Consider the following 16,389-nt stretch of genomic DNA (forward strand, 5'->3'; position numbering starts at 1 on the left):
ACGCGACAGAGTGGATAAGCCTTCCAATACTACATCTGCCATTAAATACATGCCTGCGCACTCGTAATCTAGTACTGAAGGAAAGATTCAATATGTATATTCACCTGATAACACAGTTTAAGCACACCGGAAGTGCAGCCTACGCGAGGGGAGATGTTCGAAGATATGGCATGTCCTATGTTTTTACCGGAGCCGGAGGGTCCAAGAGGAGAAGACCAATACTTTTGCGGACGAGAAGCGTCAGGGACAGAGTCCATTATCGGGCATAAATAAAGAAGTTCATGAAACGTCCAAGGTTCGTGATCAGCCACAGGACGCCTTGCAGATTGCATCTCATGAACGGGGCCGTCGAACCATAAGACAAAAGACGATGATGGTGCAGTAATGCAGCAATATCGGACGACCGCCAAATAAAACACAGCCGCAACAAACAGCGCAGGCCCAAAGAGACAAAGGACGCCACTACGCCATGAAGATGCGTCGCGATCATCCCAGATTTAGAACAGGACCGAAGGGTATGCAGGACCAGTCTAGCCAGAGGAGACGCCTACCTAAGACGCAATTGCGCGAGCTGGAGCTCCCCCACCTCCGCGGCGGTTGGTCTTGACATTCTTGGTGGGCTTTGTGACGGTACTCCAGCCGTCATCGTCCATGGCCTCGGTGGTGGTACCTTCAGGCGCGGCAGGTTGGGTAGACTGTCTCCTCCATGAACCGCCCTCGGACTTTGGAGGGTCGCGTACAACCTCTTGTGGCTTGACGTCCTTGTCGTGAACAATCTCGCCCTCGGCATCCTCATCTTGGCCAGCAGAGTTGCCCTCGTCTACTCTCTGGAGAATCTCAAAGTTGGATTTGGGCTTGTCCTCCACGCCGTCCTCGTCCTTCTTTGTTGGCGTTGGCTGCGCTGAATCCTTGGGTGCTGTCTTTTCCGCAGCTTCTTTTGCCTTCTTCTCTTCACGGGCCTTGTCATCTGCCTCCTTTTTCTGGCGTAGGGCCAATTGCCTCTTCTCCTCAATCTCTTTTTCTCGGGCAGCAGTGTCGATGGGACGAGCGGCACCGAATGGGTTGGGCTTGTCTGAAGGGGTAGCGGGCTCTGCGCCTGGTGCCTCGGAAACTGTTCGCTTGGCCAGGTTCAACCGAGGGCGACCGGCAGGGGCAGCAGGTTGGGGTGCCGGCGATGATGGTACACTGGCATCAGGTGTGGATGTGGGTGACTTGACCGGAGCGTCAGGGCGCATCTTGGACCGCCATTGGTTGTCGGTGTCAGCAGCGGTAGGTGCTCTCTCAAACTGCGGCCTCTCCTGGAACTCGCGACGTGGCCCACGAGAGCCTTCGGTACCTTGACCCTCACCCCAAGCTGGGGACTGTCTGCGGCCCTCACGGGGACCTCCTTCGAAGCCTCCTCGCATGCGGCCACCCTCACTAGGAGCGGCTGCGGGAGCTGGTGAGAGAGGTCCTCGGCGCTCCCAGTTGCCAAAGTCGCGTGACTTGCCATCGCCCTCAAATGGAGGTGGGCGGCGACGTTCACCGCCACGCTCGCTGCCGGCGTCTGATCCTGCATCAAAGCCGCGGTCACGGCCCGCTCCAAAGCCACCGCGTCCAGAGCTGCTGCGTTGGCCGGGCAAGTCGGGGAGGGGTCCCTTTCGGGTCCAGTCCGAGATGTCTCGGGCTTCTGGGCGGTCCTTGGCTGTGTTGGAGTTAGTAGCTTTCCTGGGGTGCTGGGGAATAGCGCAACGTACGTGGTTCGGCGACACTAACACGAATATTTCTACCCTGGAAAGGTGTGCCCGACAAGTCAAGAGCCTTCTTCAGCCCCTCAACGCTACCAAATTCGACATATCCGAAACCTTTGGGCTTCCGGTCCAGCTTGTCCTCGACAATGCGCACATTGGTGACCTCACAGTCGGCGAAGAAGTCATTCACATCACCCTCGGTGGCGTCAAAGGAGAGGTTACCCAAGTGGGCAGTGTACGGGGGCTTCGAGGGGAGGGGAAGCGCCTCGCGAGTAGCAAATCCACGGTCGGCTGGACAGTGGTTAGCATATGTAGGGCGATGTATTATATGTCTTCAGTCTACGCACCAAAGCTGCCGGCGCGATCAGCACCAAAGCCTCCTCCACCGGAGCCAAAGGTGGGCCTGTCGCCTCCGTAGCCGGCACGGCTGCTAGCACCTATTAGCGGGTTAGTATACCCGTAGCCACATCTTCGCGCCGCGAGGGTTGGCGGGGTATATTTTACCAGTTCCTATGTCGGATTAGTTGGTGAAACTATTCGCGAGGCTGGCTATATGTGTGCAACTTACCAGGCATTGGCGCATCCTCCATCTCATCAGCCCATGATCCCAGCGCTACAGTTTGTTAGTCTTGGGCACCCTCGAGGGCATGGAGGCGGGGGGCGTACATTGGTCTCCTAGGAAGTCTCCCAGGGACATCTTCTGCTGTTCCTTCTTCTTGGGCGCTGCAAAAAAATATCGTCAGCCTTCATGCTTCTTTTTCCATTGCAGTACAGAGAGGGGCAAAAAAGCCGGCTCGCGAGTGAGGGCTGCAATTTGCGCACCCAAGGCTAACTTACCCATGATTGCGGTTTTGTAGACTACGCGCGTACGGGCTTCGCGCGCTGTCTGAGTCGTGTAGAGAGAGCTTTCTTCTGCTCTCGTTGGTGGTTGTAGGTGGTTGCGGGGTGTGTCGCTGTTTCGTGTGTGGGGTGAGTTCTTCTTTCCCGAACGGTGGAAATCTTAAGCTGTGCGTCCGTTGGGCACTGCTTAGTCATGCCGAATATCTTTGCACCCACGGAATGACAAACGCCGAGCCATAGTTCGACTTTCTCCCCGGCACTGGTTCCCCATCCCAAGCGGCCGACAGCATCCATGAAAACATGGTAAAAAACATATATGGTCCTAATGAGGTTGCTCGACCTTTGGATATTGCCAAAGAGTCGCTCTTGATAGGTGGAGCCGCAGGTACGTATACACGACTCATCACTTCACGTAGTCTCGGTTCGCGGCACGTCTTGATTTGTGTTTTCCTCGGCTCCTCTTTAACGTTGATCCCATCACGCAAACCGCCAACTCCATCTGAACACATGTATTGCGTTTGAGCAGCGCAGATATAGGCGTGAATGCAAACTTCGACAAACGTCGTTGGGAAAACGAAGAACGGCTTGTGATTCCATCTGTTTGTTTATAGTGTAACTGCCATTATTCACGGACAACGTGTCACATTATTTGCAACATATTCAATTTATGCATCGATTGCTAATGGGTTCTTTAGCAATTCCTGGTACCGCTTTGGGTGCCTTTTTCGGTACACTCCGTACTCGGACCCCAGTTCTGTTCGCCGTTGCCTCAGGAGCACAGTGGTTCGCTATTGGAACAACATTCTGGGCTATCCGTACCTCCACACTTAATCATACCGGCCTACGCAACTGGTGGAGCATTAGTCGAGGTCTACCCATTGGCCCTCGAGATGATCTCCATCCATCTCCCTCCGACAAAGTCCGCGCCTCTGTCATCGCTGGTGGACTGACTGGCTTCAGTCTTGGGTTCCTGTTTCGCGGACCTCAAAATGTTATTCCGGGTACCATTATGTTTAGCTTGTTCGGATGGGCGGGACAACACAGCTATGACTATCTTGATGAGAGGAATTCCAGGAATCTCCGACAAAAGGCTGAAGCAACTGCAAATGGCGAGGACAAGCGCAAGGGCACCATCATGTACAAGCTTTCGCAGTACAAGTGGAGCCCAATAAGAGCTTTGAATGATGACGAGTATGAAAACATGATGCAGGAGAAGCTCTTGAATATTGAGGCCCAGATAGCAGTCATCGATGATAAAATTGAGGCACACAGGAAGAAGGCGGCGGAGATTGAAGCACAGCGGAAGATGAAGGAGATGGAAGAACAGATGCGAGCGTCGAAGTGAGGGAAATGTCGTGTGGTAATTATCCTTCCAAGTTCTCACCTCGTTTCTTGGCGTAAGATTTATTCCACCACGTCCCAAGTCGATTTCCGTGTATCTTTTCCCATCTGGATAAACAATTCCCTATCACTAATGAATAACAAACTGTCGGCATAAAGTAAGAAAGTTGTTGCGTAAGGTGCCATTTGCCAATGCTGCGTCGTCAGCATTTTGATGTTAATGTACTTCCAATTCACTTCATCTTATCAAGATTTTATGTTCTATAGTGTTGCCTATCCCTTGGCTGTCTCTATCAATCTTTCATACATTGTCTGCTCAGGTCTTCCTAATTCCTTTCCGTTCCTGACATCGTCCAGTGGCTTTTGCGAGAACCCGACTTATTCAACACCGCCACCACATGATGGTGTCGATGTATCCTGGCTGACATGGCGCATCATACCATGAAGCATAGCTATCTGCACCAATGCAGTCATGTTGCACAATGATTTATCTCAAATTGCTGTGCATCCCAGTGCACTGGCTGTGTTTGGATGAAGGTATCATGGCGGTGCAGCGATGACCATGACGAGAACACCATGACCACCCAAAAGTCCTCTGAAGCGCTCTTCTGCCATCTCATCTCAATTGTCATGCCATCGGCGCATTGGTTCTCCGACCTTCCAAAACCTGCCAGGCAACCGCGCAAACACTCGCAAATTCAGGGTCCAACCCACGCGCGCAACGCCCACACATACCACCCAACACCCACAATATACATCGTGTGTAAGTTTTAATTAGCGCAGCCTTCTTCCATCAAACAACGGCCACCAGCTGAGTTCGGAGAGGAGCGACCATACGGAAGATTGGCAGTCTGACTAATAATCTTCACAACATGGTTAATCGCTCCAGACCCGAGCACACCTGGAGGTCCTTGTTTCGAAACCAACGGAAAACGGCCCTTTGGCATAAAAACCAAGGACGGTACAGTTTAAACGTCGGGCTCCGCCGGGAATTTCCCTCTCCTCAATAGGAGAAGCCTGCTTTTTTGCGATTTTTTTAAAATGCTTTTTTTGCTTCATCTCATCTTATCTTCGGAAGAGTATAGTGAATGTTACCTAATACTATCTATGAGCAGGAGTGTGAGCGGTAGGGCCGTAGAGTGTTATTCCATTATTTTTGCTTCTATCTAATCCTATTCAATCTACTGCTTAACATCTATGGGCTTACCGCCCTGTTCACCACTCATCAAGCAAACTTCGAGAATCTCCAAGTCCTTCAAAGCTTCCTCAGGACTCTGCATCTCATTCCTCTTCCCCTCCTCTAGACTCTTAGCCCAAGCCTTGATCTCCTGGTTTACGCCATTGCCCTCATCCGGGAACTCCTTGGTCTCCGCCTCTTTGCCGTCTCTCGTAACAATAACCTTCCCGCGAGATACATGCACAGAGCCCTTTTCACACGCAACAAGGTACTCAGAGCCCGTGTCCGTTGTTCCGAAAGAGATGGAAAGGGTACCAGACGCGCCGTTGCCAAGCTGCATTGTGGCATTGAGCGTGTCGACGGGCGGAAGATATTCTTGCAGCTGCGCAGTAAAGGCACTGACCTTGTTGATCTTCTGTCCACCGCCCTGGAGCAGCAAACGCGTCGCGGCAACAAAATGCACGCCGCCGTCTAGCAGAAAGCCACCCTGGTGCTCGGGCTTCTTGCGCCACTCCGTCTCATAGTACTTGCTACCAGGCTGCACCAGGAGGGCTACACGAACTCTGAAGGAGAGAATACGGCCCAGCGAAGCAACTTGCTGGGAGCCCCAGACGTAGGAATCGATGAAGCGGAAGTTCTCGGCTACGGTGTAGATGGCGGATGTGTTGGATGCGTCTTGGGTCCATGAGAGGAGTTCTTGGGCGGTGGCGAGGTCTTTAGCGATGGGCTTCTCGGCGAAGACGTGTTTACCAGCTGCTAGGGCCTTTTTGATGTAGTCTGGTTGGGCGGGGATGGGCAGGCTTGAGTTTGGAATATTAGCGCCTGTCGTATCATTCCGTGAAAGTTCTACTTACGCAATCACCACGCCTTTTACGTCGTTCCTTTTGAGTAGGTCCTCGAACTTCTTGCCATCTTGATCGTCGCTGTAGAGTTCCACGTCCGAGAGCTTCTCAGACAGAGCCTTTGCAGATTTGAGGGAGCGCGAGTATACAGCCTTTAGGCTTAAATTGGGAGTGTCTTGGATAGCTGGGAGATGTTCTTCTTTGGCGAAGATGCCGCTACCAATAAGTGCGATTCCAATTGCCATACTTGGTGATAATCGTGAAAAGTTCTATAGAGCATTCAAGGCTACACCCCTCTCCTAGATATATTCTTCTTGTATGTCTCTCGCACTCGGCTGTACTGCGGCTAAATGGCAATTAATAGTCAATGATGCAGTAATTTCTTCCAATCGCACCAACGATGCGAACCGTGGCGGGGTACATGGCGCTGCCCCACGCTGCCGATGACGTCGGGAGCTATGCTGCATATAGCAAGGGTAACAGTCCTTCATGAGGCCCCAACTTCATCTTCTCCACATGCGTTCTTCGACACTTTTGATTATGTGTTCGTCTTTCTCTTTACTTTCCGTTGTTACGCGGCTGAGAGCACAATGTAACACGAAACGCTGCCTCGGTAGCATCATGCCGGCTCGGTTCACGTCTCACCGCGTGAAATAGGCCAGTTCCTTGCATACTACGCAAGAGCGCCTTCTTATCTTACGGGAATTGAAACAATAGAACTGAGTTATCTCGAATCTTTGCGACTGCTTTGCAAAGCCTCGTGTACGCAGAGCTTGGGGTTTGGGTGTTCCTGTCGCGGGACGGCCGCACAGGCAAGCGCTGTCTCGTGTCAAAACTGGACCCATTCAAACGGCCTCGACGCATCCAACGAACCCTCCACTTTCCGACATGGTAAAACGTCGCAGTGGAGCTCAGATGTACATCGTCGCACTCTGACGCGTAGTGGCGCGTTGCTTTTGGGCCGCGCTGTCATCAAGGTGTTGTCTCATGAGCGTGACAATCGACTGATTCGCAAACCACCAACATTTTAGTGGCATTGCGACGGATGTTGACAATCACTTCGTCCATCACACGGATTTCAGCTATATTTTGTATGCGTGATGCACGTGGCGTGTCCTCTTATTGGATTGTCTCATGGAAAGTTCCGACACAGTGAAACACCAACTGTGTTGGACGTCATCGGCAGTTGAGAAGCAACGTGCAGCAGTCATGCTTGCGCAGCGACTCCCATGTAACAGGACCATCAGTGACCATCTCCGGGTCCAGCTTTGCCTGCAATGCCTCAGGGCTGTTTCGTTGGTGCTGGGCGGACCCTGACCGTCGATATCGGGTAGACGAACCTAAGGTGATAAAGGTGGATAGTGCCCGGATGCATTACTCCAAAGCTGGACTCGTCTGCAACAAACTGTTGATTGTTTACTCTCTGAAATTTTCGATTCTTTCAACGCGGGTCGTTCTTCGAGGCTGCTGGTAGTCTTGTCGATTCTTCTTCTATCTATTCCTTTTTTCTCCTTCACAATTTAGCCAAGATGGGTTTGGGCATTCTAGACGACCGCCATATGGCAGCCCCTCCGGGTACATCTACCATCAACGACCCAGGGCCGGAGATTGACTCCAAGGTGGATACGAGCCATTTCAAGCGTGACGGCGACACCATCCTACAACCACAGCCATCTGATAGCCCCAACGATCCGTTAAACTGGTCACCTCTCAGGAAGGAATGTCTCATGTGGTTTCTTGCTTTCAGTTCGGGAGTCACAACATCTCTCGGCCCAATGGTGTCACCAGCTCTCCCACTCCTCGCCGAAAAGTACAAAGTCAGCATCGACATGGTGGCAAGTCTGCTCATTGGATTCGTCGCCTTCTGGATCGGCTTCACGACTTTCTTCACGGCAGCTGGAGCAAATGTCTGGGGCAAGCGTCCGTTCTTCGTTATCTCGACAGCCGTACTGCTCGGTACCTGTGTGTGGGGGTTCTTCACTGGGGTATGTTGGATTCGATGAGGTTCAAAACTGTATAAACTGACCGCATGCAGTCATTCGTTTCTCTAGCCGTTATGCGTGTTGTCCAGGGTATCGCATCAGCTCCTCTCGAGACCCTCGTCACTTCCACCGTTTCAGATATGTACTTTGTTCATCAGCGTGGTGCTCGTATTGCAGTATGGGGGTGCATGTTGGCCAGCGGTGTTCTTCTCGGGTATTTGCCATCCAAACCACTTCTGAACATTGCTGACATTATTTCCCAAGTCAAACTATCTCAGGAGCGATCATCCAGAACATCTCCTTCGAGGCAACCTTTGGTGTTGCAGCCATCGTTTTCGTCCCCATCATGTTCGGCATGTATTTTTTCGCCCTCGAAACTAGCTACTACAGCGAGCGCCCCAGTGGCGAGAAAAAGGTTGCCGGCGACGAGAAGCGCACTTCTTTCATGGAAATCGAGGAAGACAGAGTGACCTATGCTAGCCAACTAGCCCTTTTCCGCGGTCGCTTGTCGAAAGAGTCTTTCTGGAAGAACGTTTGGAAGCCAGTCCCGCTCATCGCCTTCCCAGCCGTGCTATTCAGTACTATGTGAGATATCCCAGATATGCACTCAACCTAGTTTACTATACTGACTTCACACAGCGTCTACTCAACTGGCTTCTGCTGGCTCCTCACCTTCTCCGTTCTCTCCGTGAACGTCTTCTCCGCACCTCCCTACAAGCTAAACCCGCTTCAAATCGGCCTCACCAACCTTCCCCTCCTCGGCGTCGCGCTCATCTCCTCACCTCTCTCTGGCTGGTCCGCCGACGCAATCGCAAAATTTATGGCCCGCCGCAACAAAGGTGTCTTTGAGCCTGAATTCCGCCTCGCCCTCATGATCCCCGCTACTGTTTTCTCCACCGTCGGCTTCCTCGGCTTCGGCATGTGCGTTGAGCAGGGCCTCCCCCTCGCCTGGCCTATGACATTTATGGCTATCCACTCGCTGTCTGTTCCGTTTGCTTCGACAGCTAGTTTGACCTATGTCATTGATTGTCATCCCAGAGACGCCAATCAGGCGTTTGTCACGATCAACTTTACAAAAGCTGTGCTGACTTTCATCGCTACTACGTATGCCAGTGGTATTCTAATAAATTATGGGCCGACGGCGACATTTAATGGCATTATGATGATGAATTTGGGTATTAGTGCGTTTACGATCCCAGCGTACATTTTTGGAAAGCGGTTTAGGAGTCTTGTTGCTAGAAGTGCGTTTGCGCAGAAGTTGTCGGGTTAGAATTTTGCACTCCTTTGTATGGAATGTGAATGACAGTTAGAGTTTCTAACGATATTTTTTTGGTTATTTTAGCGGCGCTTTTGGGTGGAAGCGATATGGAATGGAGTGGAATACCAACGCCCAGTAGATTCAAGATATGCCTTTCGACTTACTTATGGCTATGTTTTACGTTGAAACTCGCTAACCCAAGATTTGCATGATAGTCGGCGGATACCTACCAGACAGATTGAAGGAGCTTCGCAAAATCGTTTAGAAATGGACTTGTACCTCACCACCCATCTTTTCGCACAATGCCTTTGCCTGTAGACGACGCAGTAGCTGCCGCATTCATTTTGGCAATCAATGCTGTTAGGTAATATACATGCGCGATGTCACCATCATGGGGTGATTTCCAGCTTCCCCTCCACGGATTGTGCGTGCGGATGCAATCGGTTCGTATTCTACCAAGTCATCTTCGTCATCTATAGCGCCAGCGGATGTATAAAACCGATTCGGGGTTCCTTGCAGGCATTCGCAGACCCTGGATGCAACGGCCCGAGCGGGGTAAGTCAGGCACAGAGATACAGTGATTCACATACCGCTTGTCGGATTTATTTCCGCTGTGTCGCAAGCGCTGGAGTCAGTGCTGTAAGTTAAGGCAGCTGCAGGTGCTAAGTCTGAGCGCATCAACGTTGACTAACTATCGTATGTGGGGCCATAGTACAGCCGAGAAGACGGAACCAATGACCAAATGAATATTGGTCTCCACAATAGAAGTCGGTAGCTCCCATTCGGATTACCTCATCAGGCAATGTCAATGGGAGAAGAGAAGAACCCCCGTGCATGTGTGGGCGCATCTTTTTTTTCCGATTCCTATCCCATCGCCAGGTAACACCGGACCTGCAGATTGTACTTAGAGTTCTATAGTGAGGCTACGGACTAGACCGCAGAACTCCAACACCGATACGAAAATCACAAGGTATGTAATGCAGGCCGATGTTAGATGCTTTGGCAAGATGGGATGTCACACCTGGGCCTATCTAGGAATTATCCAATTACACCTGGGCAGGCGCGATGTGTAACATCAGGGTTCAACCTAAACCAAGTGAACTAACGACCCGGAAACGTCTATAACTGGAACGGTCCGATCATGGAGACTAGATTGACTACGGTCTGGAGGTAATCGTCAGACCAGGCCGAGAACACGTCGATTTCTGCTCCGGAGTGTCTGTGGAGACTGAGTACGGTTCCTCTTTTTTTGCTGAGTATACTGACTCGGGTGCTGATACGCCTGGGTATAAAGACCCCTAAATCCTTTACCATTCTACGATTACCTTTCTCGTTACCATTCTCATACAAATTACAAGCACTTATCTAAAGTAAAGATGAAGCTCATCTCGATTATCACTCCTGCTTGCCTTTTGGGCATAGCTGCATCAGTTGACATGTCTAAGTACACTCCAAAAGGGTCTGGAGTGGATGTGGGATTCAAAGCTTTCCTTAAAGAGTACGTACACCATCCCATAAACTCTCTGGCAAAAATTACCTAGTGTGATCGGAGTACATGACTAAAGATTTGCAGACTCTATGCATCGGCTGAGGACCCAGCTTCGACGACAACCTTCACCGACTTCTTCACGAAAGACGGAAAGCTCATTGTTGTCGAAAACGTTGCCAGTAACCCCAAGGACATCATCGCGTTGAAGCAGGAGCTACTGCCAACAGCTGGCACCAAGCATTGGAACCATCTTCCCAATGTTACCACAGTTTCCTCAGAGACGAGCGCTCAAAAGACCTACGAGGTGCTTGGTATAATTGAGTCACGATTTGATGGTGGCAACTGTTCTCAGGCATAGTACGTTCTAAGCCCCCAGCTATCTCTGTTGCATTCTGGTAGTTTTTGTGGAAGTATGCTAACAATGGGACTGCCATAGCTACTCGAGCCGCTTTACTGTCACGAAGAACACCGCTGGTTCACCTAACCTCACACCCCACAGTGGAAGCCTAGTGGCCTATGACGACTTCGTCGTAAGTCCAATGCATTCGCCGACCGACATAGCCTGTGAAACTTAGGGTGGGCGTTGGAGAGCACGATTTGGTGATTGAATATTTCGGCGAATTCGATCGGTACGCAGGCCGCGTAGGATTCTTCTAATAGATATGATCGTAATGATATTACTGTACAGGAAAAGAGCATTCTACAGCTTCCTCCATGCTACTCTCCTCTAGTGTTACTATTCTCCTCCATCTAAGCCAATGATCTACTCTTATTTTCTGCGTAAAAGCAGCATTTGATTGATAAATAGCCTTAAACCTTACCATGACACCTCCGACACCATATGCTAACAAATCCCGAAGAGCCTCGGAGCACGGTTCAAGGACAGAGCAAGCTGGAAAGCTTGGCGATCACAGGCAGTTTCGGGACCTCTGGGTTTGGATAAATACCACTCTCGGCGCTCTTTACTGCAGCCGATCATGTCTAAGATTATACCGGTACGAGCGCTTGAGGCCGAGCTAGACCTAACTCAGTCTAGCTCCTTAACCTACCGGTGGGAGTGGAGTACAAAGCCCACCTAAGTGAAGCAAAGCTCGGAACAACGAATCCCAAGCTCTCTTATCTCAAATAGAGAATTTCGTACATGACAATCAAGAGCTACGATATCCCAGGATTCAACACAACAATGACGTCACCAAAATGTCAGACGGACGCACCCGAGAAGCCCGCACTAAATTAAGCAAATCGCATATAAGATGACATCGTACGGGTTTGAATCACAAGAACAGGGCTTACTCACCGCATCATTTCGGCTCTACTACAAGACCGAGCGATGCGCGCACAGGTTTTCGGAGTAGATGCTATGTCGGGAAGAGGCTCCACAAGGCGTGCAAGAACTTCAATATCTCGCTTTACTTACTCCAGGCCAGGTTTGACTATATAAGACTGATTTTTCATCCCAAAGCAGCAGCCGACTAAGTAGTGCAAGCCGCTTTCCGCGTTCATGGGCTGAAGCCTCTAAACACCAGGTAGTTACCTAAGGTGGAAAGAAGCGCGTTGCTGAAAGAATCTATAGAAGTTGGTAGAGGCACTTAGCTTCAAGGCAAGTGTAGCGAGGGAAGGCTACACGATACAGATGAACGAGCACTACTCCTCACAAATAATCTACACAAGCAGTGCTACTATTACATTCAGTAGTAGATAAATAGCGATATCACAAAAAAGACAAAACAAAGCCGGTATGGTTCTTAGCCAGTATCCACCGAATACGTAAAACTAGATAATAGAGCACGTACTTCTATACGGAGCAACAAGCGGTGTAGTAATGATCTATGTTCGATGGCAGCTGTATGCTTTCAGCAAACTCTTGACTTCCGTAGCTACTAACACATCCTTGGCGGTCTTTGCGTTGGCACTGTCTATAATACTAGCCATAGCGATGGCCTTCTGGAAATCATGTAGTCCTAATATACGTTGGGGCTTCATAGCGTAGTGCAAGGGCTTCCCATAGGAAAGAGTGCTCGGTATAGTAACAAAGATTGTATGAATATCATGTGTGCATGTAGTTGTCTTAGTGGTATTCGTTGATGAACTTCGTTGCGCTCCCTAACTATATCCTCTTCTGTCAAGCGCTCTTCGGCTCTATCCATCCCGATTCACTCCACCACAACTGTTTGGAGCCTAGCCATAGGTATGCGGCAAGCAAACTAGGAACAATGAGAGTAAAGTGCAGGGGCTCCCTCAAAGTTCTTGAGTGTTTCGACATTCTTTATGCAGCCGTTTTCTTGCTTACACCAATGTTCCTAAGTTATGAAAATGGTAAGTTTACTGTTCATTGTAAACAATTGTAAAATTTTAACAACATACGTAAGTACAGTCCTGGCATGCCGTAGGCGGACCGTGTTTTCTTCTAAACGAGCAACAGATGCCATTGCCACTGCCGGAATAGATACATCTCTAGATAAGTAGCCGACAGGTTAGTAACCAAAGGCTAAAAGAGTAAGCGAACGGGTAGAGCATACATCACGAGCGACGGCGCTGAAGCCTAAACTAAGCAGTAAAATGATAGTTCGTAGGCTGAACAACGTGTTGTTTTCAAAGGTAACAGCTGGTTACGCAATATGTAGGGTATCAGGCCAAGGATTCTCTTTGATCGTGAATTTGCTGCGTCGATGTGATCTCTTGACTTCCTTTGAATGCGATAGCTTTGGGTGTCTCGGGACTGTAACAGAGCTATATAGGGCATCTCCTTGGTCTTACATTGAACCATCCCGCGTTTAGACAAAATGGGCACTTGCTGACTACGGTAACTGCCGTAGTCCCAACACGTGAGCAACCGATAGACAGCCGATTGGTCTTCGAGTACCCGAATTTTGCTGATCCATCTGGAGAACGACCGAGGGGTTGAGTTAGGTTTAGTTGGTCTCACGTTAGACCCGATCTCTTGGTCATTTTTCAGACGGATCAACAGAGTCCGGGTGTTTTAAACCGGCTTATGGCCGCTATACAGAAGGGACGCAGGATATGAGATGGACGATACAGAAGAGGCACGGTATAAGCGAGGTGTTGGGTGAATTGAGTCTGATGAGGGATATAGGGTTGGGGAGTGAAGGGAAGGGCGGGTGATGTGAAGTGGGAGAACCTTTAGTTCTGCCAGTTCTCGTAAATATTGCTCGAGTGACTTAGATGAGCTCTAAGTAGAGGGGAGTTATGATGATTGTATATGTAAGTGATGTCTATGCTTAGCAGCAGATTTTCACAACGCAGTTTTGTTGTAACAACAACACAAGTAGAGGGGAGTTATGATATGAGTGGTCCGTCTAAGAGCTCCTTGACACGTACTAGGACGCGCTTGTTGTCGACTACTTTCTTCTTAATACCTTCGATGTCGCTGTTCGGGCCTTGCACGGCGATGGGGCACAAGGTAGCAGAGCGACATGATTCGGTTCGTGATCTATGAAACGGTAAAAAATGCTCATTCGATTCACCTAAAAGCTTTGAATGACCTCCATACAATAGAAGCAAGCACGCACTCCTGTCCGAGCAGTGGAAGAGGCGACCGAGTGCTCCAGAGTGTCCTAATAGTTGCAAGCGTGACGAGCGTACATGAAAACCTACGCTCTAGGATATCACTATTGTATAGGATTTATTCCAATATTGAGTATCAGAAGCTCGCTCACAGTGAAAAGGCGCGCACGTTAGCCAGAATGTTACAACCTACTGTGCATTAGTACACTGAACAAAAACTTAATACTAACCAAATCTAAGCACCAGCACAGACAGACTTACCTTCCTTGAGTACAAGTCAGTTATAGCGGGAAAGACACATATATCTCCGCTTACATTATCTGAATAATATCGTCACGACCATGAAGACCTCCTGACCTTTCTACGCTCTTTCAAGGACTGCGTTCAGATGCTTTACAGGTAATCCTGGATTTGCAAATATATAGAGCGCAAGATCAAGGATACTAGGGGAACCCTTCATTGGAGGGAAGAAGCATAGTATGGACGCGTTTAGAGCGTGGAAGTTGTTGAAGTGGCATTGATGGTGGTGCAGCAAGGCGCTGGGTATAACGGCGTTGTGTGTCATTGCCTACACTGAGATGTAATGCCCTGTAGTATTTTTCTGATTTGCACTCGTTTCTCTGTATATGTCGTAATCATAGTAGCGGTACCTTTGACATTGAGACCACGGGTACGTCCGAAGTCGAAAGCGCCAAGCAGCTTATCTAAACAAGCTAAGCTCCTTCCCTAGTTAAGTAACTTACCTCGCCTTTTCCGAAAACCCCATCTTTTTCCGCTCCAGCTTAACTAAAAGTCCTAGATCGACATGGGAAACCCCCATTTCCCTGCTTCTTCACATCTTCTGTCCTCCCACCCGCGCACGGAAACGGGCACACGCGCGTACGGTACGCAACCCACGACGTCATTTTCCCACGCCTATCATCCTCACATAAATAACGCGTCACAAGCCACCTGGGCAGGCTAGGTAGTCAGACTAGTCGCGCCCTACACAAATCGCGCATGGAGAATCACTAAGAAAAAAAATAGAACGCGATCAGATGTGTGTAATCCTTGATTTGATGTTTTGTTTGTTTGTTTGTTTGTGGGTATCTGTAGGCCTATCGCATCCTACCCATGCAAATCTTCGTATACATGGCTGCAATCGTACAAATCCCAAATCCTAAACTCCTGCGAACCCAACCGGGACTGGCTAATACAAGCCGTCAACCTTTTTTTTGATGTCGTGTCTAATCCCATGCTGGAAAAAAGAAACCCAGCTCCAAAAATGAAAAAAATGAAAAAACTCCGTCATAAAAATCGTTCCTGCTATCCGGCGCTGGTTCTGTTCGTGTGTGATGATGCTGCGTGCATGGGTCGTTGATGTGTGGAAGAACCTGCTCCTTTTGTTTTCGTGAGTGGTGTATGTACAATTTTGAGACGTTGTTGTTTGGCATCTTCCGGTTCGCACGAGCGAGTGGTGATGATGCGACAGCCGGTGTCGTGATTGCTAGCGTGGGGAGGAAGAGGCAACATTGTCCAGTATGTGTGTATGTATGTGTAATACCGTCGGGCATTTACTTTTTGTTCCCTGTCAGATGGTGGGGAGAAGAGAGCAGCTGAGTGTTGGCCGTGGGGGTTGAGGGTGGGGAAGTAGCCGCGTGGTGGTTGATCCGTGTCGATCTCTACATCGCTGCAGCTCTCTGGGTGAAAGATACAGGGAAGATGGGAAATCGACTCATAGATAGTCAATTGGTAGCTCTCCGTTGACCTTCGGTGCGGGTAGCACCCGGTCGCTGGCTCATAATCTGGGCCATGGTTTGGGATGGATTGCTGGAGGAGGCGGTGGTGTATCTTGGGCTTATGGGCGAAGTAAGAGTCGATCGTCGAGCTGTGGGCATTGTGGAGATGGGCGTTGGGATCGCAGCAGCGTTCTTGAGGAAGACGCGCGCAGGAGGGAATTGGCTGACGGGAGGCATAGTGAAGGTGTGGTGATGTTGTTGTTGTTGTCGTTGTTGTTGTTGTTAGTTGTAGTTGTTAGTTGTAGTGTGGTGTTGATGGTGTTGGTGTCGAAGTCGATGGTAGAAGGAATCAAGCTCAGCTGGATGTTCTGCAGACACCAAAGAAGCGCGGCTTCGAATGCTTAAGTATTCCCCAATCTGACTCACCTCGCTCGGTCGACTGGACCCACACCCCGTCTCTCCGCCGGGCGTCGCGTGAGCAGTCACA

General features: G+C 49.9%; 7 protein-coding genes across 7 annotated transcripts; 4 read left to right on the top strand and 3 right to left on the bottom strand.

The window, feature by feature from the left end:
* Positions 1-551: 551 nt before the first annotated feature.
* On the bottom strand, positions 552-2,427 carry PtrM4_108910 (RNA-binding protein(RRM domain); the record flags this gene model as incomplete). The annotated part of the gene is made up of 6 exons (XM_066107813.1): positions 552-1,684; positions 1,737-2,021; positions 2,078-2,167; positions 2,235-2,240; positions 2,299-2,343; positions 2,397-2,427. 6 exons carry the CDS (start codon positions 2,425-2,427, stop codon positions 552-554), a joined length of 1,590 nt encoding a protein of 529 aa, XP_065962262.1.
* A 443-nt stretch (positions 2,428-2,870) lies between these two features.
* On the top strand, positions 2,871-3,915 carry PtrM4_108920 (uncharacterized protein; the record flags this gene model as incomplete). The annotated part of the gene is made up of 2 exons (XM_001935863.2): positions 2,871-2,955; positions 3,266-3,915. 2 exons carry the CDS (start codon positions 2,871-2,873, stop codon positions 3,913-3,915), a joined length of 735 nt encoding a protein of 244 aa, XP_001935898.1.
* A 1,177-nt stretch (positions 3,916-5,092) lies between these two features.
* Positions 5,093-6,175, bottom strand: PtrM4_108930 (oxidoreductase family; the record flags this gene model as incomplete). Its single annotated transcript, XM_001935862.2, has 2 exons — positions 5,093-5,888; positions 5,943-6,175. 2 exons carry the CDS (start codon positions 6,173-6,175, stop codon positions 5,093-5,095), a joined length of 1,029 nt encoding a protein of 342 aa, XP_001935897.1.
* A 1,284-nt stretch (positions 6,176-7,459) lies between these two features.
* PtrM4_108940 (uncharacterized protein) lies at positions 7,460-7,933 on the top strand (the record flags this gene model as incomplete). Its single annotated transcript, XM_066107814.1, has 1 exon — positions 7,460-7,933. One exon carries the CDS (start codon positions 7,460-7,462, stop codon positions 7,931-7,933), a length of 474 nt encoding a protein of 157 aa, XP_065962263.1.
* Positions 7,934-8,258: 325 nt separating this feature from the next.
* On the top strand, positions 8,259-9,182 carry PtrM4_108950 (CcmB, ABC-type transport system involved in cytochrome c biogenesis, permease component; the record flags this gene model as incomplete). Its single annotated transcript, XM_001935861.2, has 2 exons — positions 8,259-8,497; positions 8,552-9,182. 2 exons carry the CDS (start codon positions 8,259-8,261, stop codon positions 9,180-9,182), a joined length of 870 nt encoding a protein of 289 aa, XP_001935896.2.
* Positions 9,183-10,546: 1,364 nt separating this feature from the next.
* Positions 10,547-11,234, top strand: PtrM4_108960 (uncharacterized protein; the record flags this gene model as incomplete). The annotated part of the gene is made up of 3 exons (XM_066107815.1): positions 10,547-10,668; positions 10,744-11,016; positions 11,096-11,234. The coding sequence occupies 3 exons, from the start codon at positions 10,547-10,549 to the stop codon at positions 11,232-11,234; spliced, it is 534 nt and encodes a 177-aa protein (XP_065962264.1).
* Positions 11,235-15,908: 4,674 nt separating this feature from the next.
* Positions 15,909-16,139, bottom strand: PtrM4_108970 (uncharacterized protein; the record flags this gene model as incomplete). The annotated part of the gene is made up of 1 exon (XM_066107816.1): positions 15,909-16,139. The coding sequence occupies one exon, from the start codon at positions 16,137-16,139 to the stop codon at positions 15,909-15,911; it is 231 nt and encodes a 76-aa protein (XP_065962265.1).
* Between the last annotated feature and the right edge of the window lie 250 nt (positions 16,140-16,389).

The sequence above is a fragment of the Pyrenophora tritici-repentis genome, chromosome 5 (genome assembly GCF_003171515.1).
Source record: "Pyrenophora tritici-repentis strain M4 chromosome 5, whole genome shotgun sequence".
Classification (NCBI taxonomy): Eukaryota; Fungi; Ascomycota; class Dothideomycetes; order Pleosporales; family Pleosporaceae; genus Pyrenophora; species Pyrenophora tritici-repentis.